General features: G+C 42.6%; 1 protein-coding gene across 13 annotated transcripts in view; it reads left to right on the forward strand.

Annotated features, from left to right (window-relative positions):
• Nucleotides 1-22823, forward strand: part of LOC132663591 (transducin-like enhancer protein 4) — a 141969-nt gene that overhangs the window by 71872 nt on the left and 47274 nt on the right. For all 13 annotated transcript variants that reach the window (XM_060610001.3, XM_060610002.3, XM_060610005.3 and 10 more), the window contains one exon: nucleotides 133-149. In XM_060610001.3, the coding sequence (XP_060465984.1) occupies nucleotides 133-149 (17 nt within the window). The remainder of the gene's footprint in view (nucleotides 1-132; nucleotides 150-22823) is intronic.

Raw genomic sequence — 22823 nt, forward strand, 5'->3', positions numbered from 1 at the left:
CAAAGTTGCCATCTGTGCCATTTATTATTTAGCAGAGATCAAGTTTGATAAATGGATAATCTTACGTAAACTAACTGGTACTTTTCTTTTCCCTTCTTCCCACCACCTGTGTTGCTGCCGTTTTGCCTGTAGACAGAGACTCCATCAAGGTAGGACTCAAACCCACAGATTAAGGAATGGCTTACTAGGTCTCTGAATGATTTGAATAAATCTAGAAATGGAGTCTTCAAAATGTACAGAATGATTTGGTGGGCTTTACCAAATAGTGGTCAGCTGCATTTTTTGACTGTTTTCAGTTGTGTGTGGGAGGTTTTTGAAAATCTCAGTCTTTCTTTTCTGTCACAATCTGATTTATAGACCAAGATTGTCCTACAGAAGATCTGGCTTGCAGTGCTCATTTTATTACGTCTTGCTGTGTGACGAAGAATAACTACTTCTTTTCACTTAGGCTTTGGCTGTAAGATAAATAATAATGAAGAGTAAATAAATTGATTTATAAGAAATGTACCTTAGTCTCATTTTAGAAAACAATTCCATCCTACAAAACTCCTTAACAAAACATTTGTTTTAAAGCGTTTTTCTTCGGGGCGCCGGAAGTAGCTCAGTCGGTTAAGCGTCCAATTCTTAATTTTGGCTCATGTCACGATCCCAGGGTTGTGGGATCGAGCCCCGTTTGGACTCTGCTCTGAGCGTGGAGACTGCTTGGGATTCTCTCTCTCTCCCTCTTTCTCTTTCTCTTTCTCTTTCTCTCTCAAAATAAATAAATAAACTTAAAAAATTTTGTTTGGATCTAAAAGGCATGACCCCATTAATAACATCTTGTTTCCTGGTATAATAAGGTATTCTCCTTAAGTTTTGCATCTCTCTTATCTGCCTCTATATCTCTTTATAGACAAGTTGTGGGGAAAGAGGAAAAGTATTGGGGGCCTAATAATTTGGATGTGGTTGTGTAACCCCAGAATGGGATGTACTCAGGATGCCTGAATTTATATAGTAAGCAAACAAGAAAAACAGGCCACCACGGCAGGACATGAGGAAAATATGAAAATTGTTCGATCACTTTTGAGCCAGCCACGGTGTAAATATGCCCGTGTGTTACGCATAATTATATATGTAATATGTACTGTATTTTGTACAGATTAGAAGGAAAGCCTAGTTCTCAAGCATCGGCCAATGCACAGATGCTGTCAGTTCTTTTCCTTATATTTTGCAACAGTTGATTGTTGTGGATTATAAGCAGCTCTGTCTCTTGTAGTTTTTAATGAAGTTATGTTTATGAAGACTAAAATCTTCCCCTGAAACCACATGTGCTCTCCCTTTGAACGCCTCTTGACTCCTTGTCCTTTTTTCCAAAACCCTTACATAATGGAAAATAAAAATTAAGTGTATCTATTTTACCCTTCAAGAGTCTTTGTAATTTGAAAGGGCATCTGCACACCCATAGAAATGTCAACATTTACAATCGAAACTGCACACACTGAACTATTTACTTACGCTTTTACAGTTGTGTATTTTGTTGTAGAATATGCATATCAGTATGTAGATTTTTTAAAAGAGCAGTTTTAATCTGAGTGTGGTAAGTGTTCCACACACGTGTACTTAGAAGTAGTGAGTAAATGCATCCGCCAGCATTAGCTGATAGCAGCCCTTGGAAAGCCTGTCTAGTTACTCTGAGGCCAGGCATATAAACACTCCCTGCCTTCTTAGGATAAATACATACCTTCAGGCAGGCCAGTGAACTAAACAAAAGCTCCTGTCCTGCCCCACTCTCAGAAGACTATGAAAATATTTATACTCCGGTGCACACTTTTGCGTCAATTACATTTTATATTCCCTTGTGCCAGAGTAGGGTGTATTTTGAAATCATCTATAATCATTCAGGATGAGTCTGGGAGTGAGTGTCTATATAGCCAGCAGCCAGGGGGAAAACAAAAAGCAAATAGAAGTGGATGATTTTCCTTGATTTATTATGGAATGGTAGCTATAAATAGATGTTTCTTGTCGGTTACCGTTCTCATATTGGAAGTTGTGTCAGCTTTGGGGTTGTGCTGTGGCTTTGCAAGGTGAAACAAGTTGGCTGATTTTCGGCAATGTGTTCTGTGATGCTCAGGGAAAGTTAGTTGCTTGTTCCATTGATCGTCCTCATCCTCCCTTAAGTGGCTCCTGGTTAAGAGGGGCTTTTTATGATTGTCTGCTGTGTGACTCGAGATGGTTTTTTATCAGCCGGAGCGTGCTAGTTGCCTGCAGCTGGAGTCAGGCTTGTATGAAATAATTTATTCATGCAGGATAATGCTCCTTAACATTTAACAGGTAATGAACGTGACATAAATTTCCTTCTTGCTTTTAATTTTTCCCTTTCCTCTTCTAATGTGCAAACAGGCAGCTCTGGTGCTCTAAATAATAAGTAATTTTTGGCCATCTGTCAAAAGGAAATTTCAATACAAATTTAAATTAATGGTGCCTGAAATTTTTTATAGCTCCTCTAAAAGCCTCTAATGTGCAGAAAATTCTGAATCTGCTGGTAGTAATTAGTGTTGCATGTAATGAGGATGTGGGCAATGTTCTACAGCCCCAGTGTAACATTTTGATATGGTAGCAAAATTTTGATTTATACAAGGTTGTGGATGGGTTTAATTGTGAGAGACACTTTAAAATGTTTTCTTGACGTTACAGATTATTAAACAGGGCAGATTTCAGAATAGCTCATAAAATGTAATTTAAACTTACTGTAAAGATTCAGATAATTAAGGTGCCTTACCTTTTTAGATGTCGAGTAAAATGAGAAAAATTCACTTGTGAAAGTGTTGGGCCTTTTTCTTCCTTTTCCTTTCTCTTCTTGGAGGTTCTGTGGCCACTAAACCTATGCTATTGGCTTTATTGATCTTGTTTTCTATAGCTCCAGTAGCCAAGTTCATTCCTAAGCCTTTTATTTACAGATCTGTATCTGAAGTTTTTCAACAAGGGTGGAGAAGGTAAATATGGACCTAAACGAGAAAGCACTGTAGAAGCCCAAGAATCGGTTTATTTGGTGACAAGAAACCAGAACGGGGTGTATTGTAGGGCTGTTGACGCGAGGGCCCAGGGCACCTGCTTTTCGTTTGGCTCTCTTTAACTCCATATGCCCAAGCCTGGGTCCCAGAAACACAGACCGTGATCCACTCTTATCCTTAGTGGTAGGTTGGAAGGCCCAAATTTAGCTCTCCAAGAAGCTCCCGCAGTGGGGCTCCCACTTCTCTCTCCTGACCGGGGGCTTTCTCACCATCTTCCGGCACATACGGTACCATTTCTCTCATGCCTTGAAGCATCATAAGCGAAACCAAGGGAACATTCTCTAGTGTGGTGGAACCTCACACTGCCCGTGCCTCCTGAGGGTAAAGGGGTAAAAGTTGGTTGGCTCCAAAGTGGCATTCCCGTATACTGCCAGGAGCTGCCCAGTTGCTGGTGGCACCAGTTCATGAAGAGAAATCATTAGGCTCCTCACATCACTCTCCCATTTTTCTCTGAGCGGCTGATGGTGAGGATGATGAATCAGAGGTATGAAGGCCAAGTTACCCAAAACTTGGTAGGAATTTGAGGTTGAGCAATTAGTCTTATTACCCCCAAATGTCTATACAACTCTGCTACCGTCTCGCAAATGACAGATACCCAAATCAAGACCAGCTTAAATAGAAATAGAAAAATAGCAAAATTCACTCTCACCAACTATTGGTAAACTCCGTGGCCCCTCTCAAATTGGTATTGTGCAAACTTGGTGATTTCATTAGTCCTTTTAATACATATTATGTATCCCAAATGCAGTAACCTCCTCGAGTCAGACCTGTGAAGGATTTGCCATGTTTTTTGGTAAAATACAGCACAAGTACATTTGTTTCCTCCAAAGTGGTGGTGGTTTTATCTTACTATTTTCACTGGATTGTTTTCCCCAAAATGCCATGTTCATCTTGAGAGTATGATCATCTTTAGTGACTTGTACACTGCCAGATTAATCTCCAGAAACAGCATGCCATCGTAAAATGCCGTGTTTATGTTTCCACACAGTCCGCCAATATGGCACTTACAATTTTTGTAAGTCTTGCTAGCATAAGTATGGGTGGTGCACTTTATTTTTCTAAACTTACACGTAGTTATTTTTCAACCAAAATGCTTTTCGGTGAGTGCATATACTGTGTTTTCCCTCCATTTCCTACGTGAATTCTTTTTGTTTGTTTGTTTCACGGTTTTCAGAATGATCTGCTCATTAGTCGTATCTAAGCAGTGCTTGTGTATTCTGCCTCTGCTCTATTTTGGTGTTCATTCTATGTAGATGATTAAAACATCATACGTTGCTTTTCTTCTTGCTTCCAATTCTTTCCTGTTGGCATTAAAGGTTTGTCAATGGAGAATTAGACTAAGACTGTTTTTATATAAAAATTAAAGTGTATGATTCAGGCCAAGAAAGCACTTTTACCTCATTAGTTGGGTGTTACAGGTGAAAGTGGGCTTTTAGCTTGAATTAACAGAATGATTACTTCTGTTTGCCACTTTACTTGGTACACCAAGACTTAATGGTTAAGGTTCTGTTCCAGGATCTTGTGTGACCTGTATGATTTGATAATGTTTTTTCTTCCTGTCTCAAAGGAGTATCAGTCTGAAAAAAAATGTGCCTTTTATACGTTTAACCCTTTGGCATGTCTCGTGTGGGGGAAAGTGGAGAAGAAGCCACTTGAGAAAGAAGAAAGGGGGACCAGTGCGAGAGGGGATAACCCAACGGCCCAGTCAGTTTTGTTTTTAACGCTGCCCCCCCTCCCCGCCCCTATGCACCTGTTTAAGATGGGAATGTTTGGCATTTTACCGTGTGGGAGAAAGCTTGATGGGATTGATTCCCATCTTTCATTACTGTAGACTTTAGAAGGACATGTTATAGAAAGACAAAGGCATAAAGTGATAGGAGACTAGATTAAAAAGAGGAGTAGATGAAATCTATAAAACACTAGCGAGAGGGTATAAACAAAACACCACCAGCACTAAACCAAACTCTCCCGGAGCCTGCATTGTCTCCTCTTTTCCCCTCAGGCATCAGTACTCTGAGAAAAGGATGTATCTAAATAAGGGCTGTAACTCGGACACTGCAGCTTATCCGCTCTAACCTAGGGAAAAATACGGTGGATTCTTACTCAGTCCCACTGCTGCACGTGCAGCTCAGTTTAGATTTCAGCGGCGAAGGTGGGAGGCTGGCATATGCTCGTCTTTCAGACGTGAGGAGGTGCTAAGGCCCTGTCCAAGGTCACATAGGCAGTGCCATCCTCAAAAAAGAAGCTTTTGGGGTGACTCTGCCTTCTTTTTTGCTAGTAAAAATTTGAAAAACTTAGAAATAGAGATAATAGTGCAAAGATCCTCCATATACTTAACATGGAGGTATAAGAGCTGTCGATTTACAGCCACATTTTAATCTATTCCTCCTTTGCTGGAGTATGTTAAAGCAAATCCCAGACAGCATGCCTTCGCCTTTATGTACTTCAGTGTGTAAAGTGAACACATGTCTTTAAATAATGGGCATTTTTTTGGTAACCGTAATGCCTTTAATCACTCGGTAAAAATAATTATTTGATAGCTTCTAATATCCAGCCTACAAGCAAACTTCTTTGATGATTTCCAGTAATTTATTTGCTTGAAATGGGGTCCAAATAGGATCAATTTCATTTTGTTGTAATACCCTCAGCTTTCTTTTAATCTAGGTGTTTCCTTCACTTTTAAAATTTTCCCTCTGCCACTGACTGGTTGACGAACCTGGCCTGGGCTTCCTGTAGAACGGTCCATATTCTAAATGTCTCTTTGTGCTTCCTGGTGGTGGCAAGAATACTTTCTGCTGAATCGTACCGGGAAATGTCTTTTTCTTACGATGGGAGGATGGGTAGAAGAATGACCCCTTGGTTTGCGTGTACGTGTTGGCGATGACCAATCTAATGAGGTTTATTAATACACAAAGGTGTATTACAAATGATGCTGATCGTTGATAAATGGAATTCTCTTTGTGTCCCTTAACCTTCACACACACACTGTGATGTATTTGAAATCCAACTCCACTTTCCCAACATAAATATGACTCAAGATGGGCTTTCAAAAATAGGTTTTTAAGTACGATTTTTAAAATATGTTAAGTACATCTGTTTCCTTGTGCGTGGTGTCCTACATGCCCTGTGCTCCAACAGAATAAAGTTCTCTCCCACTAAATTTTTAGCTCCTTGAGGGCAAAAATCTTAATCTTCTTTGTGGAACTGTACAGGATGACACATCAAGGATTAGTTAAGAAAGGAATTGTAATAGAGTTAGGAAAATCCTGACCCTGCTAGGAATCCTCTCTCCCTCTAGGTTAAGCTGTGTCACAGGGGCAGGTCCCTGGATCGCAAAGCTATTCTGCTAGGTATTTTTTTCAAGCATTTGGAATGTAGATGTTTTCTTAGGTAATTTAATTCTGCCCTACAAGTGAACTTTACAATAAAAATCTTATACCATAGGGTATGTTTCATTAATAAAGTTGGCCACACCATTAGCCAAGTAAATACAAGTGGCAGTTTTATTTCATTTTGGGAGTGGGGTGCCTAGGGGATAGTTTAGTGTTTTAAAGTAGGCTTCTCAAGCATTTAATGTTTAACTCTTCAGTTTTCCAAAATAAGATGGTAATTTGTAATGAAATGTTTGAGTATCATTGTTGCTTTTCTGTTCTTTGTAGAAGTATTTGTTTCTAATGTGCATTTTACTATGTAGAGTTACCTTATCGAGGGACAACTGGGAACTTTTGTTCTGTGGGTTTATGATGCAGTAATTTGTTCAGTATTAATTGATACCTGCCTCCAGGCGTGTAAGCTGTGTGAAATGTAACAGGTGCCCTAATTCCAGAAAATATGTTGTAATTGTTTGTTTGTCGAACGGATGAATAAATATCTTTAGGGCATAGCTGGTCCTCAGGTGGCAGGCACAAATGGATTAATGATGTGACTGGGGGAGAGGTGCCGCTCCTTTGCTGTGCCCTCCTCCCCCGATCACCCAGGCAGAAGGAATAATTACGGGGGGTGGGGGTGGGGGGCTTCTTCCCCAGCTGATTTTTGGCAAGGGTGGTTTCTTTATCTCCATGAACCATCCCTCTTCGTTATTAGACATTTTCATCCTGATGTTTAACGTGTCTAATTTGCTTACTTAGAATGCATTTCATCTCTTGAAAAGTTAATATCTAACATTTCAGTTTTGTGGAAGGGCCTGAGATGAATTTTACTGGCCCTTGAATTTCAAAAGTGTTTGTTTCTTCAAATGTAGATAGTTCTTGCAAAAAAAGTATTCCAAAGAATTGTTCACCATCTTTTTTGTGTTTTACAGTAACACCCATAACCTACTCTGGCAAAATTATAAAACCACTCAGGGTGGCTGTGCATTCGTGCCTCTCATGCTTTGTTGGATCATTTTTGCTGGAAATCATTGTATTTACTTGTATCCAACTTCCGTATTTTACTCTGTGGTGGTTTAAAGTAATTCATGTGTGTCTGGAGTTCAAGACTCCCTACGCCTGAGGGCCATCACTACTAAGGGTTGTAATGTCAGGTGTAGAGAGGAGTCTTATCTAATTATGGCCATGCCAGCCACGTTGGGGCAGGATTGAACACCATTCTGGTGTCGTGACAGAGGAGTAGAAAGGAAGGGTGCTGAGGGCTGAGAAGCGCTTTCTGCAAGAATTTTAGATTCCTTTAAATAAGCTTGTCATTAAATGACAGTAATAAAATCGTATTTTGAGACTCAATAAATGCTGCTTAGATCTGCCAGATCGGAAGTTTAAATGTTAGCGTTGAACTGCTTCCTTGTTTTCCTTTGAACCTAAAAAGTGAACAAAAGTACCGTTACTTTAGCTTTATCAGATGCATTACTCGGAACCAATCCAGTTGTTTCTGTATGCTTTAGAAAGCATGTCCGGCTTCCAGCACTAGTCCCGTAAGTTAGTTAGATTCCTGTTTCTTTGCGATGGCTGAAGGTGGTGGATAAACACGGTCCCCCCCACCCCCGGGTCCAGTGCCTCCCGTAGCCGTGCAGCTTCAGCCGCAGGCTGCGAACAACAGCATGCCCTTGCACGAAACCCACCCCTGCGTCATCTACCTTTCTTCCCTCGCTGTTTAATATTCCATCCCCTCCTCAACCTCTGAATGTTCAAGAAAAGCTTACACTTTCCTTTCCTTCACACCCCTCGCCCCCGTACTGAATTGCAGTGAGGTGGAAGTTAAAATGTCTTAAGCATTATTGTTGTAAGTGAGCTTTCTTAAGACGGTGATAGGGTCGAGCGAGGGGAATTCTTTTTCATGGAAATGGCCTCATTATTTAATTGTATCACACCCTAAGGATTCTTGAATTTGTCTTTCAAAATTGGTGTTTTCCAAGTTGCTGAGTATTCAGATTTTTAAGGGGAAGAGGAGAGGGGAGGGGGAAGGTAAACAGGTTTAGCGATGCCACCCAATGAGAGAAGCTAGTAGGCAATGTAATGACGCCTCGTTTTGATTTACTCTTTCCTATGGTCATTTTAATTCTAGAAATTTTTGAGTAGTCTCTTCATTTATCTTTCTTTAAACTTCTGTTTTCTTGAGCGACATTTGGCCTTTTGAACAACAAAATAAAATTGGAAATGCTAATGTTTTGAGCCAACTAAAGGCGGAAAATAAAAATGTCACCATGGTAACAAAGCTGCTTTCTAGATGGTTTCCTAAGATATGCCTGAACTAGAAGCAGATGTCTGATTTGAGAATCTTGCCTCCTTCAATGTAAACAAATAACTTCTGGGCAGGTGTTGGAAATAATATGGAAATCCTATTAAGGGGCCCTGGGTTCCTGTCAGTCAGGAAGCCCGTGCCACAAAAGGGCTGGTTGTCACATAAAGGAGCAGAGTAAATTCTCATTAGGCTTGAGCTTTTCCCAGGAAATGATTGTCTCGGTGTGTTCTTTCTCCTGTGAATCTGAATGTAAGCTGTTGCTTCTATTGATCTATTCACTGGCTTTATTTTTCTCCTCTTCATTCCAGATCCTCCCTCGCCCAGCCAGCCTGTATTCTCCCCCTCACCCACCCCTTCCCTTTAGATTAACACTTGATCTGTGCTACTGCCCTGAGAGTTGTGACATTTGTGATTTTAACCTCCCGCCCTGGGTGGGGTGTGGGGGGAGGGGACGTCAGTCTCCATCCCGGGCCCGTTGGACAAAGAACCGGGCTGATTAGGCCGCCGCCAGCGGCTGTTTGGAGCCAGCACGGTGAGCCATGGCCAGCCCTGAATGCTGTGCTGTGTACGTTTACTTGGAGTCACATTTGTGTTAATTAAGCAGAAACTAAAAGCGTGAAGAGACAGCACTTCGTGAACTTTTGAAAACCTACCTAGTTGTTTCGGTAAGCCTCTAAAACTGCCTGGAAACGGTAGCCACTGGCCACGTGAAGCATTACAAATTTAAATTTGTTGAAATGAAATAAAATTTTAAAAACTAGCTTCGTGGCAGCAGCTAGCCACGCTTCCGTGTGCTCGGTAGCGTATGTGGCTGCCGCGACTGCCTTCCCAGTGCAGGTGTGGAACAGTCCCATCATTGCAGAAAGTTCTCTCCCCTGGGAAGAGACTTTGGCCTGACAAGGCTTGCTGGTCCTCCTGCTGGTTAAAACCAACTGTGATATTCAGCAGCAAGGGTCTTTCCCGAGCATAGGAAGTCGGGGGCATATGCACGTTTTGGTTTTTGTAGTAGCTTCTGTGCTGCTCAGAAATCGTTGGTGTGGTCGGCGGCACTACGAATAGAGGGATTTTTAAATGGTTGTAGGTCTTTTTTTCCCTAGTGCAACTGGTTGAGCAGTTTAACGTGGATCTTCCCAAAATGGACCCCCAGGAGATACATTTTAATGCTTCTAGGTAGAAAGTTGGGGCAGTTTGGTGGTGGTGGTGGGAGGGTTTGAAGGCCGTGCATAACGATGCCTCTTCATAATGCTCAGAAGGTTAAATGTGGATAAGCACAAAACAAGGCTTCAGAAAAGCCACACTATTATTATGCAGCATTTCTCGGACTATAGTCCCCGAGACGCACTTCATAAAGCCAATAAAGCTCGCACTGGTGGTCTCCCGTTGCCCTAGCAACGGACCATGGGGCACAGTGTATGTGAAATGCATGAACATCTGTGAATTAATCTTTTTTAGTTTGTTCTTTTCTTGGCACTGATTGGGCCACTCTGGCTTGTGCCTGTGACACTGTGTGTGGAGGGGTAATCTGGAGCGGTCCCCAGGGTCTTGCCCTAAAGTGGATGGTGGGATGGCCAGCGAAGGGAGATTGATCCTGCCAGTGCATTCAGCAGCAGAGGGATTTGGCCTGACACCACTCTCGGTGGGATGTTATTAGCTTACTTTCTGGTGCATGGGGAAATGAATAAAAAATTTTCTAGTAAATCTGGGCATTATTGGGTTTATTGGGCTGCCCTGAAAAAATAATCTTTGGAGAAAATTGAAATAATCGCTTGTGTTTATACCACAGTGATCAGGACTTGACCGGCCTCTGAGTTACCCCCCACACCCTTGCCCTAGCCTCAGGCCGAGCCTCTGCCCGGGGATTATAACCAAACCATATTGGGCTAGTCAGAGGGAGGCTCCCGAATTGGGTGCTTAGGCTGGAATCTGTTTTCATAATAAAATCTGGTAGTAACCTAGTCTGCCCCTATTTAGGAAATTTTAAACTGAGCTCGTGACAGTTTTGCCCTTGGGAACATCGAGCAAACTATGACTAATAGAGAATTAGAGAGTGGGGCGTCCAGCAATAATACTTTGGTTAGATAAGTTACACCCCCAATCCTAACAGGATTGTCTTCAGTTCTTCCCATTTTCAAACTGGCGCCCTCCTTCCAGATTGTAGCACGTTCCGCAGACTCTGTGCTCAGTTCCTCCTGTCAGTGACAGATGCTCACTTGTGAACTGTTTGGTTCACCCTTGTCGTTTTCAATTCCCTTCTTCTCTTCCTTTTTTCCTTATTCTCCCTCATTTTGGTCTCCCTCCATTCTTCTTTGTGGCTCCACCTGTTTCCTTCCTGGGGAGGAATGAAAGAATACTACATATGAAAGGTGTCCCAGGTTGGATGTAGTCTGTGCTTAGTATGTAGGGTGAGGAATTGCTTTAATAAGTGTGTTAAGATATAAGTCCATGGTGGGGCGCCTGGGTGGCTCAGTCGATTAAGCGTCCGACTTTGGCCCAGGTCATGATCTCGCGGTTCGTGGGTTCGAGCCCCGTGTCGGGCTCTGTGCTGACAGCTCGGAGCCTGGAGCCTGCTTCGGATTCTGTGTCTCCCTCTCTCTCTCTGCCCCTTCCTAGCTCATGCTCCCACTGTTTCTGTCAAAAATAAATAAATAAACTTTAAAAAAAAAAAAAAAAAAGATAAAAGTCCATGGTACCTGCTAGTCCATATGATTTGCTTGATTGTCATTCATATTGAGGGTCATCTAAGTAGAAAGAACTGTCATTGGGTATGTTTGCCTTTGGATATTAAAAACGCACAGCTGAACTTCTGTAGCTGGACAGTTTTCCTGATTTTCTTTTGACAGCTTACCCAGCTTACCCCAAATTATTATCTTAATGGTTCCTGACTTTGAAACCTGTGTTGGTGTTGGTGTTGATAGATGAGCTTGAAAATTGAGCAATGCGGTCAAAATAAAATATTGAAAGTTTGTTGGTAGGTATTGATTTGGCAGCTGGAGGGCAAATAGACCTGCACTGCGCCTTTGGGGGTGTGTGGTGGAGATTAGATACAATCCCTTCCCCTCCAGTTGTTTTCCTATTAAAGTATGGGACAGATATGCTGCCTTCTGAGTAGAATAAAATATATTACTGGACAGTTCCCCTTCGTTTTTCTGAGCTTCTGGTTGGTCCTGAATTCTTTTAAAATGTGCATATAAAACTAGTCTACAATGATTGGAGGACAGCTTTTGAAGGCATTCTTCCCAGGAAACTGCCAGGGCTGATGTGCAAACACATGCAAACCTGGAACCTTCCCGCAGACACTGACAGCATTGCCAGTGGCAATATTCTGTAGACTCCCAGCCTTGATGATGGTGCCTTTTTATCGGTATTTCGATAGTTTTGTAGGAATCAGGAAAGCAATTGGACTGTAGGGCTAAAACATTATATCGTTAGACTCATGGTGTTTGAGCCCCCTCAACTTGCTTTTCAGGTGGTTTCTCTGATTAAAAAAAAAAAAAAAATGGTTTTCTGTTGCTGCTCCCAGTAAATAGCTCCATTTCAGGTCAGGTGAAATGGTCTTCTTTCAGGAATCTTTTATTAAAGTTACCAACTTTCTAGTTGATACGTGGAAGCCAGCCTCAGAAATACAACAGTTATGGGGGTTATTAAAGATCTTTAGAAGGAAGTAGAATTCTCAAGTTGTTTTTCATATTCCAGACTAGTATTTATTTTTTGAAAGCACAATTGTTTATGCCGAGAACTAAAAATTCTTAGACACTTCTGGTAAGAAGTGAGAATCCCACAGTAGAGTAATAAATGGCAGTGAGTCCTCTGGCTGTTGGGAGCAGAAGACACGAGTTTGAATCTCTTGTTCCCTTCACCTGTGTTTAACCAAGTGTGTTAAAAGCAGTAATTTTATAACCTGGGTATTTGAAGGCTGGAAAAGGAAAGCAAATACAAATAATCTAGAAGGGAAAAGGCCTCCTTACTGTATGGACTAGCCCAGCAAACAACATAATCCTTGAATTTTTAACTCTTCAGCTTTTTGTGTTTTTAAAGCGTTTATAGAAATAATATCAGTACTTTCCTTCCACTTGTGGATTGTGTCTGGATCTGTAAACATCGAAAGGTTTTTAAGGGAAAAAAATTCTCGCATGGTTTTTCGGTGCATTGCAGTGAAATGTTTGGTGGTAGAAGTGATCTCATCAAAAGATGGGGTTCCCCAGACTACATGCCAACTTCCTGTTGGGCCTGCCCCGAACATTTGTCGGGCCTGGGAAAGGGTGCAAATGTCTAATACGTGTCTAAATATTTAAGAGTTATAAATCCAGTTAATAAATACACCTTCATGATTATGTGAAAGGCCAGCATTGAATTTAAAGTTCTCAGGCCCCCTGGAGTTCAATGCTGGAACCACATGGGCCCCTCACATGTGCTTTTCTAGTAGACACCCCAGCTGTCACTTCAAAACGTTGCACCTCAGTGGCTGCCCTCAGGTCCAGGTATGCTCAGACCGACAATTTAGTCTACCCTTGAGAGGCTCCAAGAAGAACACTTTGGTAAACCCTGTATGAGGGTCAGGAATTTCGGGGTCCTAGTGCCCAGCTCAGGGCCCATGCCGGGGGAGGGGGGAGGAGGTAAGAGAGTGGGGGGGGGGTGTGTGTCCCTTTGGTCCTGAGGGAGGTGTTCAGCTGGATTAGGGCCCAGACCCCAAGTCAGGGTTCCCTCTTGCCAGGCTGTTTGGTTTTTGTGTGATTTTATAAGCCATACATTTAAGACGAAAGAAAGGAAAAGTGGGGATTTGGAACAGTTACATCTCAGAGTCATTCTTTGTTAAATAAACGTCAACATTTTTATCAAAATTAGTCCAGGGCATTGATGTTCTAAAATGCAGTCTTTAGGAACAGGTACTTTTAAACTATGCTTTGCAGCTTGTTAATACATTTCTAATTATGCTTTTAAAATACCCCATTAGAAACCATAAATGCATGTTGTACCTTTCGGCAGTGGTTCTGAAAGGCAGGGGGAAACTTCTAAAGTTGAACAAGGTCAAAGATAGATGGTCGGTCGTGGGTTGCCCTGAATGGCTGAGTTAAGTGGCTTTCTGCTCAGCTCTACCCCCAGGCTGGGTCCTAGTGAAGCTTAGGCCTCCAGTGACAATGCCAGGCAAGGTTAGACCCAAAAGGATTAGTTGTAAAGACTTGGCTTTCTTAGACTAGAGATTATCACTGGGAACTCACTCGGGTCATGATTTCTGTTTTCATCCGCTTTTGTTCCTTTATGTGCCTCTGCATCGGACAGCTGGAGGCGCCGTGGAAATATTTGAAGAGCCCTGTTTAGTAGTTTACGTGGAAAGTCATTGAATAATTCACATAACAAATGATTAGACAAGCACTTGTCCATCTAACTGAATTATTCTACATGTTTGCCGAAGCAGCAAAGGAGGAGCTCAGTCTCCTCCTCCAGAGGGTACACAGTGGCCATATTGACCCATCTGGTTATTGGGTTTCAGCCTTTTGTTGACATTGTTGTAAATGAAAGCGGCCCGGAAGAGCTTTGGAGCAGCTGGGCTGGATAATTGTGAAGGATTCATGCTTGTTGCTGTTACCCCCAGTGTTTGCAGTGGGTTGTTTGCTTTGACTTTTGTTGAACTGTTGACAAAAGCATTAGATACAAATGGGAACAAATAAAGTGGTGAGATGCCAGGAGGGCTTGGCAGGAGTAGAGGTTTTCATTCCGACTTAAATGGGGGCTGTCGGAACTTATCTAGATGCGAAATGGAAGGTGTGTGTATGTGTGTGTGTGTGTGTGTGTGTAGTTTTCTTTTCACATCCCAAACAGGAAAATAGTTTGCTGTTTATGTACCTTGGCTCACAGAGGTGAGAGATTTAAGGAGGCCCCCATGTTTTAGAAAACCCTAAAAAAACCACACTAGACCACTGCCCTTCAGCCGTTTTGCTGGTCAGGAATGCCGTAACCCAAATAGTTTCTAGACTCCCTGTTTCCCAACTTGAAAAAAAAAAAACGACACTTTTAATAGTGGAAGTATATTGGATTGGGGAGATGACAGACATGACGTTGAGGTGGGGAGGATTAAGAAGAACAGTATACGCTAAAATAGTATAGCCAGCAAAATGGAAGTCATTTACTGGAACGCTTTTAATTTGGTTTAAACAAAATACTCTTTTGTATATTCAAATGGGGAGTAGCTCAGCTGTTGTGAAGCCAGAAAATTAATGGTATTTTTAGTGAAATAGCAAAAGCATGTCAACAACATAGCTGCAGATGATAATGTTGGCATTTTATTCATGAGGAATTATCAATGCAGGTTACTGGACAACATAGTGTGACTGGAAATGATTGAGTGTTGGAGAAGCCGCTGTCCTTCTGCTCGATGATTTCATTTTGCATTTAGTCTTCCTCAGGCTTCATTTGTGCATGTATTTTCCCTATCACAAACCAAAATACAAAATCTTCTTGGCTGAGGATTGTATGCATTTTCTCCCCTAAAAATATCTGGAGGGGAAGGTTCCCTTTGAGTATTGATTCAAAAGCTGTGGACTGTTTTCAGTGGCCAGATGGTCAGTCGAGGTGGGTGTGCTTGGGAGAAAGGTCTCTCTAAATAGGTCCGTGGGAGTTGTCTAAAAGCACCAACCAGCAAACTTGACCGCAATATGGTTGACGGATGACGCTGCCGAACTTGCCTTCCCTGGCAAGCAGAGGGTTTGGAATACATAGGCCAGAAAAGTGTCTATAAAACCTGAGCAGGGAGAGACAGAAACTGTATATAGGAAGTTCAGATGCCCTCTGGGGCAGTGCATTTCAGCAGTAGGATAATTGAAAAGTTCACTAAAAGTGTGTGTGAATGGTCAGAAAAACTAACCCATGCCTTTGTGTGTCTGGTCCTTCATTTTGGTCCGAAGTGCTCTGGGCACCTTGAGTTAAGACCTCCTTTTGTTGATACTGCTTCACCCGCTGTTGGGGCAAGGAGAATGGTGCTTCCTCTTCTGGGTTCTGTTCTCCTGATTTCCCTCCCCTACTAGTGACAGAAAGAATAGATTGCACCTTTGTGTAATTGTTCCAGTACCTCATGATCAAATCATAAGGAATTCTGGTGGGAAAGACTAGGCAAGTACCGAGTTTACATTAAAAGGGAGAATGTCAGGTTGCTTCTGTCTTTGCAGCGTGTCTGGTCACTTGAGAAGCGGAGGGGACTTTGTGAGTAGAGGAAAATGGAGTGCATTACGTGATGGTGCTCTGCAGTTGACGAAAAAGAACTGCAAGATGCTCTCCAGGTTTCACCTCCTGGATATTTGGTTATTTCAATAGAGATGATCAAGGGCAGGGACCTAGATGTGAAATTCGCAAGGAAGAAATGCCTGAAAGGATTGGTATCGAGTGGGGATAAATGCCTCCCCTGAAATGGGGAAATGCTCCAACCTGAGCAGTTGAGGTTTCTGACAGAGGTTAGTCCTCCAGGGAGGAGGCAGGGACTTCATGCAGGTTAGAAAACTTGAAAAGACAAGAAGGCAAGAAGTTTACCATCGTTCACAAGCTGGAAGAAGAAAAGAGAGAGACCTAGACTCCACAGACTTGACTCAACAGGACTCCAAAATTATAAGAGACCTGGGCAGAAACACCATAAAAGACTCACAAGTGAAGTGAAAGGAGTTCAAGAGAAATTGACTTAGGCTGAGACAAGTAGGTTGGTACACTGCATCCCTCAGGCAGTGGCCGAGGGGCCGCAGGGGTAAGCGTATTTGGGAAGAGACATTTTTTACAGTCAGCTCTGCCTCAGTCTTCCCTCCTCCTCTTCCTTTCCCACCCCTCGTTCATGTCTGCTGTGCTCTTAAAGCTGAAATAACATCCTCGTAAAGGATGACTCTTTGTACACTGTTTGAACCACATCTCTTCGTGTCGGGAAGCTGGTGTATGTTGGGACCTGTCCACATCTGTGCGTGTGACACACTGTGACCTCTAACCATCCCACAGGTGAAAAGCAGTGTTAGGGATACCGGTTAGAAACTTAAGCTCTGGGGTCAGATACCCTGGCTTCAAACACTGCCCTCTGCCATTTACCAACCTTGTGACCTCTCTGCAACCTCTTTCTCTGTCTTCCAGTTCCTGGGACACAGAAGTGAATGTAGTGGTAAAGGTTCATGGGTGCTTAACACTTGGTAGGCACCCAGTGAATCTTACTGTTAGTATTTTTTTAGCGCACAATACGGAAAATTTGAAAATGACTCAGTTTCATTTATTCTTTTGGGATTTAATATTTAAATCAACTTGCATTTCGCAAGCAAACACTAGACTGACAGCAGAAAGCAGCAAACTAGAAATGTGTTAGGCTGTGGGGGAAATTATTCTGGGATTAAAATTTTGCTGCAAAAAAATCTACAAAATGGATCTTGTACGTGCAGATGGTTGAGAATTAACTTTAGCTGATCTGAGCACACATTTAATTCCAAAGGGGATTTCGTGTTTCGGTATAGTTCAACCTCAGCTGAGAGCGTGACTTTTATGTATTTCACAGCAAAAACCTCTTGCCACTCATAATAGATGAAATTGGAGACCAAGTGGGGAGAACCTCGTGGGTTCCTGTCAGCCTGAATCCTCATTTTAAGAGGCATTCCCTTACTGTCCCAGCTCAACGTGACTCTGCTGGTATTCCTGACCAGCCTTCCAAGCACTGAAGGGCTGGCCTGAGGACGGTGGTCCCGAGGTTTACTTTGCGTTTTATAGAGAGCCTCTTTTTACTTTCATGTCAGATTATCTGTAAAATGGACCTCTCCCTCCAGTGTTGTAAACCGTAACAATTCCGGCGTTCCTCTAATTGTGTGGGGAGAGGGAGTATACCCAGTGGATGCTTGTGGAGCAGGAGAGACTCTTGCTGCTTTTCATTATTTTACTACTCATACACCTAATCCCTGTCAATAAGGTTGACTGTTCGGGGAAGGAACACACATCCCTGCACTATAATGCTGATTTATTTGCAGCTCCTTGTCTGCAGGCTGAGTTAACAGAGAAATCTCACGAGGCAACAAGAGTCAGTCTTGGTAAGGGCTTTGGCAGGGGTGCATCTGAGGGGGGAAAAAGGATGTTAGCGGCATTCGGAGTGCTGGGGGATGACGGACGGCGGGCCTGGGTCCAGCGAGGGAGGCCCAGGACTGCCACCACCCGTATCTGAGAAGTGCTCTCATAATGGCAAATGTTGAGAAGAGAGAGGCTCAGTATGCTACCTGGTTGCCGTGTCTTCAGTAGAGAGAGGAGATAGATTCACCTCAGTTTCTCTGGAACGTTAGTCTAGAAGCTTTTGTATATAGCCTGTGCTTTTGAGGCAGTTGAAACAGTATTTACCTTCCCTGTTTATTTTTTGGTACGTGCCGTTTCCGTGATGCTATGCGTGTCCCGTGTCCTCCAGAGCCTGCAAAAATGAGGGACCCCTCCTGTTGTGGGGAGAGGGCGCCCAGACTGTGAATTCACATTACTCAGAGAGTCCTACCGGGATTCCAGGGAATTCTGAATTTTCTTAATAGGAATGACAAAAGGGCCAGAGTTTTGGAAAGCAAGGTAACAACTGGGCATTGCGTGGTGCTTGCCCTGGTGGGGAGAGTTTTGGCCTAGGCAGGTCTCCCACTGGGGATGGAGGTGAGGGGCCCCTGAGCAGACAGGACTTTAGCTCCCCACAGGGGTCACAGCTGGTCTCACAAAGCTTTAGAAGGTGTCTTTCAGATGACTCTTTCTAGAGAATTACCCCATCTGGATGTTTAGAGCCATTTTCTTGGATAATCTGTTTCCTGTGAGACAGAGGATTTGGGAGCCATCAGGCCAAAGTTGAGGCAGTCCATTCTTCCTAATTACCAAACCTTTGTTTTTAGGAAAGTCATGTCTCCGCGAAGGCTCAAGAATCAGCTATGCTCGAGAATTCTTGGGTCTTTTTACCTTTTGCTCCCTGAAATGCCACTTTTGAGTGCTTATTAGCTCAGGTTTGAAATTTGATTAAGAAGAGTTCATATTTTTCTGGTTATCAAAACTGAACAGCAACCATGTTTCTCTGTAGAGATTTATTTTATTTAAAAGATAAGAAAATGGAATATACCCGGCGAAGAAGGACTCGATTAAGTGGAAACTTTCTACAGCCACATTCGACTTCTGTTATAGAAACAAGTGCGAGTGAGGGCAGGTGGGGTGTAGAACACTCTCAGCCCAGGAACTCAATTAAAAATGCTTTAAAAATGTAATTCCAATCAATTTGGATAGTCTTAGAACATTGCAAGATGTGTGAAAACATGCTTTAAATGCCAGCAACCAGTGAAAAGGGCACGGTTTCAGAAACCCTGCTATAAATTATGTGCCTTTGGCTTTCAAATACGTGTAGGATACATCACTGAAATATTCAGAATAAATATCAGAATTGTACAGTCTTTGCATCCAACAAGGAAGGAAATTTTTAAAGTGCTGGTTTTGTTGGCCTGAGATCCTGATTTTTTTTTTTTTTTTTTTTAGTGGTTGTCACAACATTTGTTTTGGGAGATGTGCTAATCAGATCTGATGATAACAAATACCATTACAACAAAAATATCCTTACAACCAAACAATTTCTAGACCCCAACCAATAGTCCACTTACTTAAAACAATATTAAATGTAACCCAGTTCCATTAAGGCAAAATAATGTGGGTAAGTCTTAGAGGTTTTTCCTTCATGATTTACCTCCTGGAATCCCATGTATGTAAATTGGCAGGGAGTGACTTCAGAAATGTTTGTTTGCCTTTAGAATATACTACATGATTTTTTAAAGTGTGGTTTCCCTTTCAGATAACTTTATGCATAGGTCCATATCAAAGTATTTGCTTTTGTGGGAGGATTCCACCTCAAGTGAAATGTTTCTGTCTGATTTCCTACTTTGCATATTTTAGGTTTTTTTTATTTTTATATCTAGAAAAGTTTTCATGAATAACTTCCCCGTACAAAAATTAAAGTTGCAGTATAATTCATGTTTTACTCATTGTCAGCCACCAAAACCACAGGCTGCATCTTGCTCCAAAGTAGTAAATGTGAAACAAAACATAGACTCAAAATGTAGTTAGGGCGCATGGTCATCGTCACACATGAGTGGGTTTTGCCCCTGAGCCCTGGTGGCCGTTGCTTCCAATCCCGGCCAGGTATGCTATGCCTTCCTCAGTGAGATGGCCTTGGAGACTGGGCAGTTCTGGTTGCTCTGGCTCTTGCCTCTGGCTGTCCCTGGGCCCATCACCCCTGGAATCTTCCTCTTAATTGCCCTCACCTTGTCTAGTCCCCTCGTAGGACACATGCCTCAGGCTTCCCTTCCTGTTGAGGGAGGTGGCCTTTTGCTCTTCTCCATGTTTATGAAAATTGCCGGAAAGCTGCTTAGTATAGAGCGAAGCGACCCGGGCTTTGTAGCCACTGTCATTGGTTCTAGAGGCAACTCTGCCACCTGTCAGCTTTGTGAGCTTGGACAATAATAATAAAAATAATGAGCACTGAGGGTGTATTTATTCCGTGCTGGCCGAGTCCTTACCTTGCGCCCATCCTTTGCTTTAGTCCTAACAGGCTGAGGAAAGTGGGACACAGCGAGGCTAAGAGACTTGCCCGTGGTCACCTGGAATGTAATCTGTCCGATGAGCTGATTAGAATCAGGTTAGTGTCCAGGGCCCATCCTATTCGTCTCTGCACTAGGGTCAGTTTCAGTCTCATCTGAGTGTACCTTTCTTGGTGTAGGATTTTAGTATGAGGATTAGAGACGCGTTCGAGGAGACCCGGCACGGTGCCCGCCCCTTAGGAAGACAGCCGGGCTCCTACCTGAGCTTCTTCCCTTTCTTGTCTGTCACATGCACGGAAATCCACACTAAATAGATGTGATTTTGTGCATGTGTAATGATGCTGTTGTGATGTGTTCGCCTGTGTGGCTTAGCTGTCATATGTCCTTAGGAGTGGAAGCTCTTCACCAGGGGAAGGTATGTGCTTTTAATAATGGTGATTTGAGGCCATTTTTGTTTCTCAACATTTTGGAATGTTATCACACAATCCTGTGTGTGTTTTTCTGTTAAATTTCTCATATTCAGCAGATGTATCCTCCTCCTCTTACAGCTCAGAATCTGTTATCTGACTAATTAAAATTTATGCAGATGAAAATCGGAGAAAGAGTTTAACTTGTCACCTCATCCTCTTGTTGGGGGTTAACAGGAATACTCTTGCAGTCATAGAATTCCCTAATTTGGGTTTTATAGTTTGTTGTCATTTTTCTTTCATGGAGAAGCAAGGGTTGTTTTGCCTTTTTTTTTTTTTTTTTTTTTTTTAACATAACCACTAACTGCATTTAGTGATGATACAGTACTTCCTAACTTAAATGTCTGTAATAATTTGTAATCTTTTTTTAATGTTTGTTTATTTTTGAAAGGGAGACAGACAGAGCACGAGCAGGGGAGGGGCAGAGAGAGAGGGAGACACAGAATCCAAAGCAGGCTCCAGGCTCCAGGCTCCGAGCTGTCAGCACAGAGCCCAACGAAGGGCTTGAACTCATGAACCATGAGATCATGACCTGAGTCGAAGTCGGATTGCTTAAGTGACTGAGCCACTCAGGCACCCCAATAATTTGTAATTTTTAAATCTGTTTATGCTTACTTCTCCTCCTTAATTGATGCACAAATGCTCAAGCTTTTACTGTTTTGGCTGTTATTTTCATCAGCTGACTTGGAGATTTATGACACAAATTGAGGAAGGACCACTTGTATTTCATAACTCAGAGGCCCCTTTGGCCTCTTTGGACTGTTCTGCGTTTTCCTTTCCAGTCCTTTCCTTCTCTCTGCTGCTGCCCCTCCCCCCTCCAGGAAAGGATGACTTGGTACCTTCGGGACAGAACACATGGGACACTTAGGTAGGAACCACGGGGCAGTGAATGCTTTATTGCAGTGCTGTATCAGTTTGTTGAGGATAATGCGGAGAATTAAGTTAGGGGCTGCATATGCTGGCGATTTCTGCTTTTAAATACCAAACCCCGGGGTGGGGGGCGGGGGGTGGAGGGGGCCCACGGCCTGACAAGAGCAATTTTGTGTCGATTTGTGGATCCACTTGAAAAGAATTAACAGAAATGGAATCTCCTTTATTCTACATTTATTTATTTAAAATGAAAATAAAGCATGATACAAGGCTATCCTGTCAGTCCACAGTGGGGGACTCATTAACAGCTATTTATGGGCAGTTTTTGTGTTTTTTTTTTTTTAACGTTTATTTATTATTGAGAGACAGAGCATGAGCGTGGGAGGGGCAGAGAGAGGGACACACAGAAGCCTAAGCAGGCTCCAGGCTCTGAGCTGTCAGCACAGAGCCCGACGTAGGGCTTGAACCCACAAACTGCAAGATCATGACCTGAGCCGAAGTCGGACGCTTTACTGTCCGAGCCACCCAGGCGCCCCATCATTAACAGCTATTTATGACTGGGGGCTTGAATCATTTTCAGGATCCCTCTTTTGTTTATGAAGCACTGTCTATGCCACCCTGATTAGTCATTCTGCTTTTCTTTTAAACACAAATCTTGGCTTTACATTAGGGAACTGCAGTGAGGAGAGATAGATGGTGCCTGAGCGTCCTACACCGGCCACTTTGATGTGATTGGGTCCCAGGCATCTTGCAAGATGCTTAAAGCTAGTTTTCCCTGGTAGAGTGGCAGTGAAGGAACACTATTTTATACTGTTTTATTCTACTGCCATATTTGATGGCCTGTTAATTGCCACTGATGTTTGTTTTAGAGACTCTAATTAATGGGATTCTTCACTGTTTTTGCTCCCCAAGGTCTTTTCCAGCAAAGGATACAACAGATAAAGTAAATAAATTATTGCTTTTGTCACTGCTGAAACTATTTTGGTTCAGAAGTCTAACTCCTTGAGTATACTTTATTATTTTTTAAAATAAAATACGTAGAAATAAAAAAAAAAAGCCAACTGGTGATACAGTAGAAAGAGCACTGGGCTGAGATTCAGGGATTCTGCTCCTGTTATCTGACCTTGGGGGTGTCCTCTATTCTCTCTCAGCCTCAGTTTTGCCATCACATTGCATGACTGCTTGGGTTCTTGAAGACCTAGCGTTTATGGAGTATTATATGATAA

The sequence above is a fragment of the Panthera onca genome, chromosome D4, assembly GCF_046562875.1.
Source record: "Panthera onca isolate mPanOnc1 chromosome D4, mPanOnc1 haplotype 2, whole genome shotgun sequence".
Classification (NCBI taxonomy): domain Eukaryota; kingdom Metazoa; phylum Chordata; class Mammalia; order Carnivora; family Felidae; genus Panthera; species Panthera onca.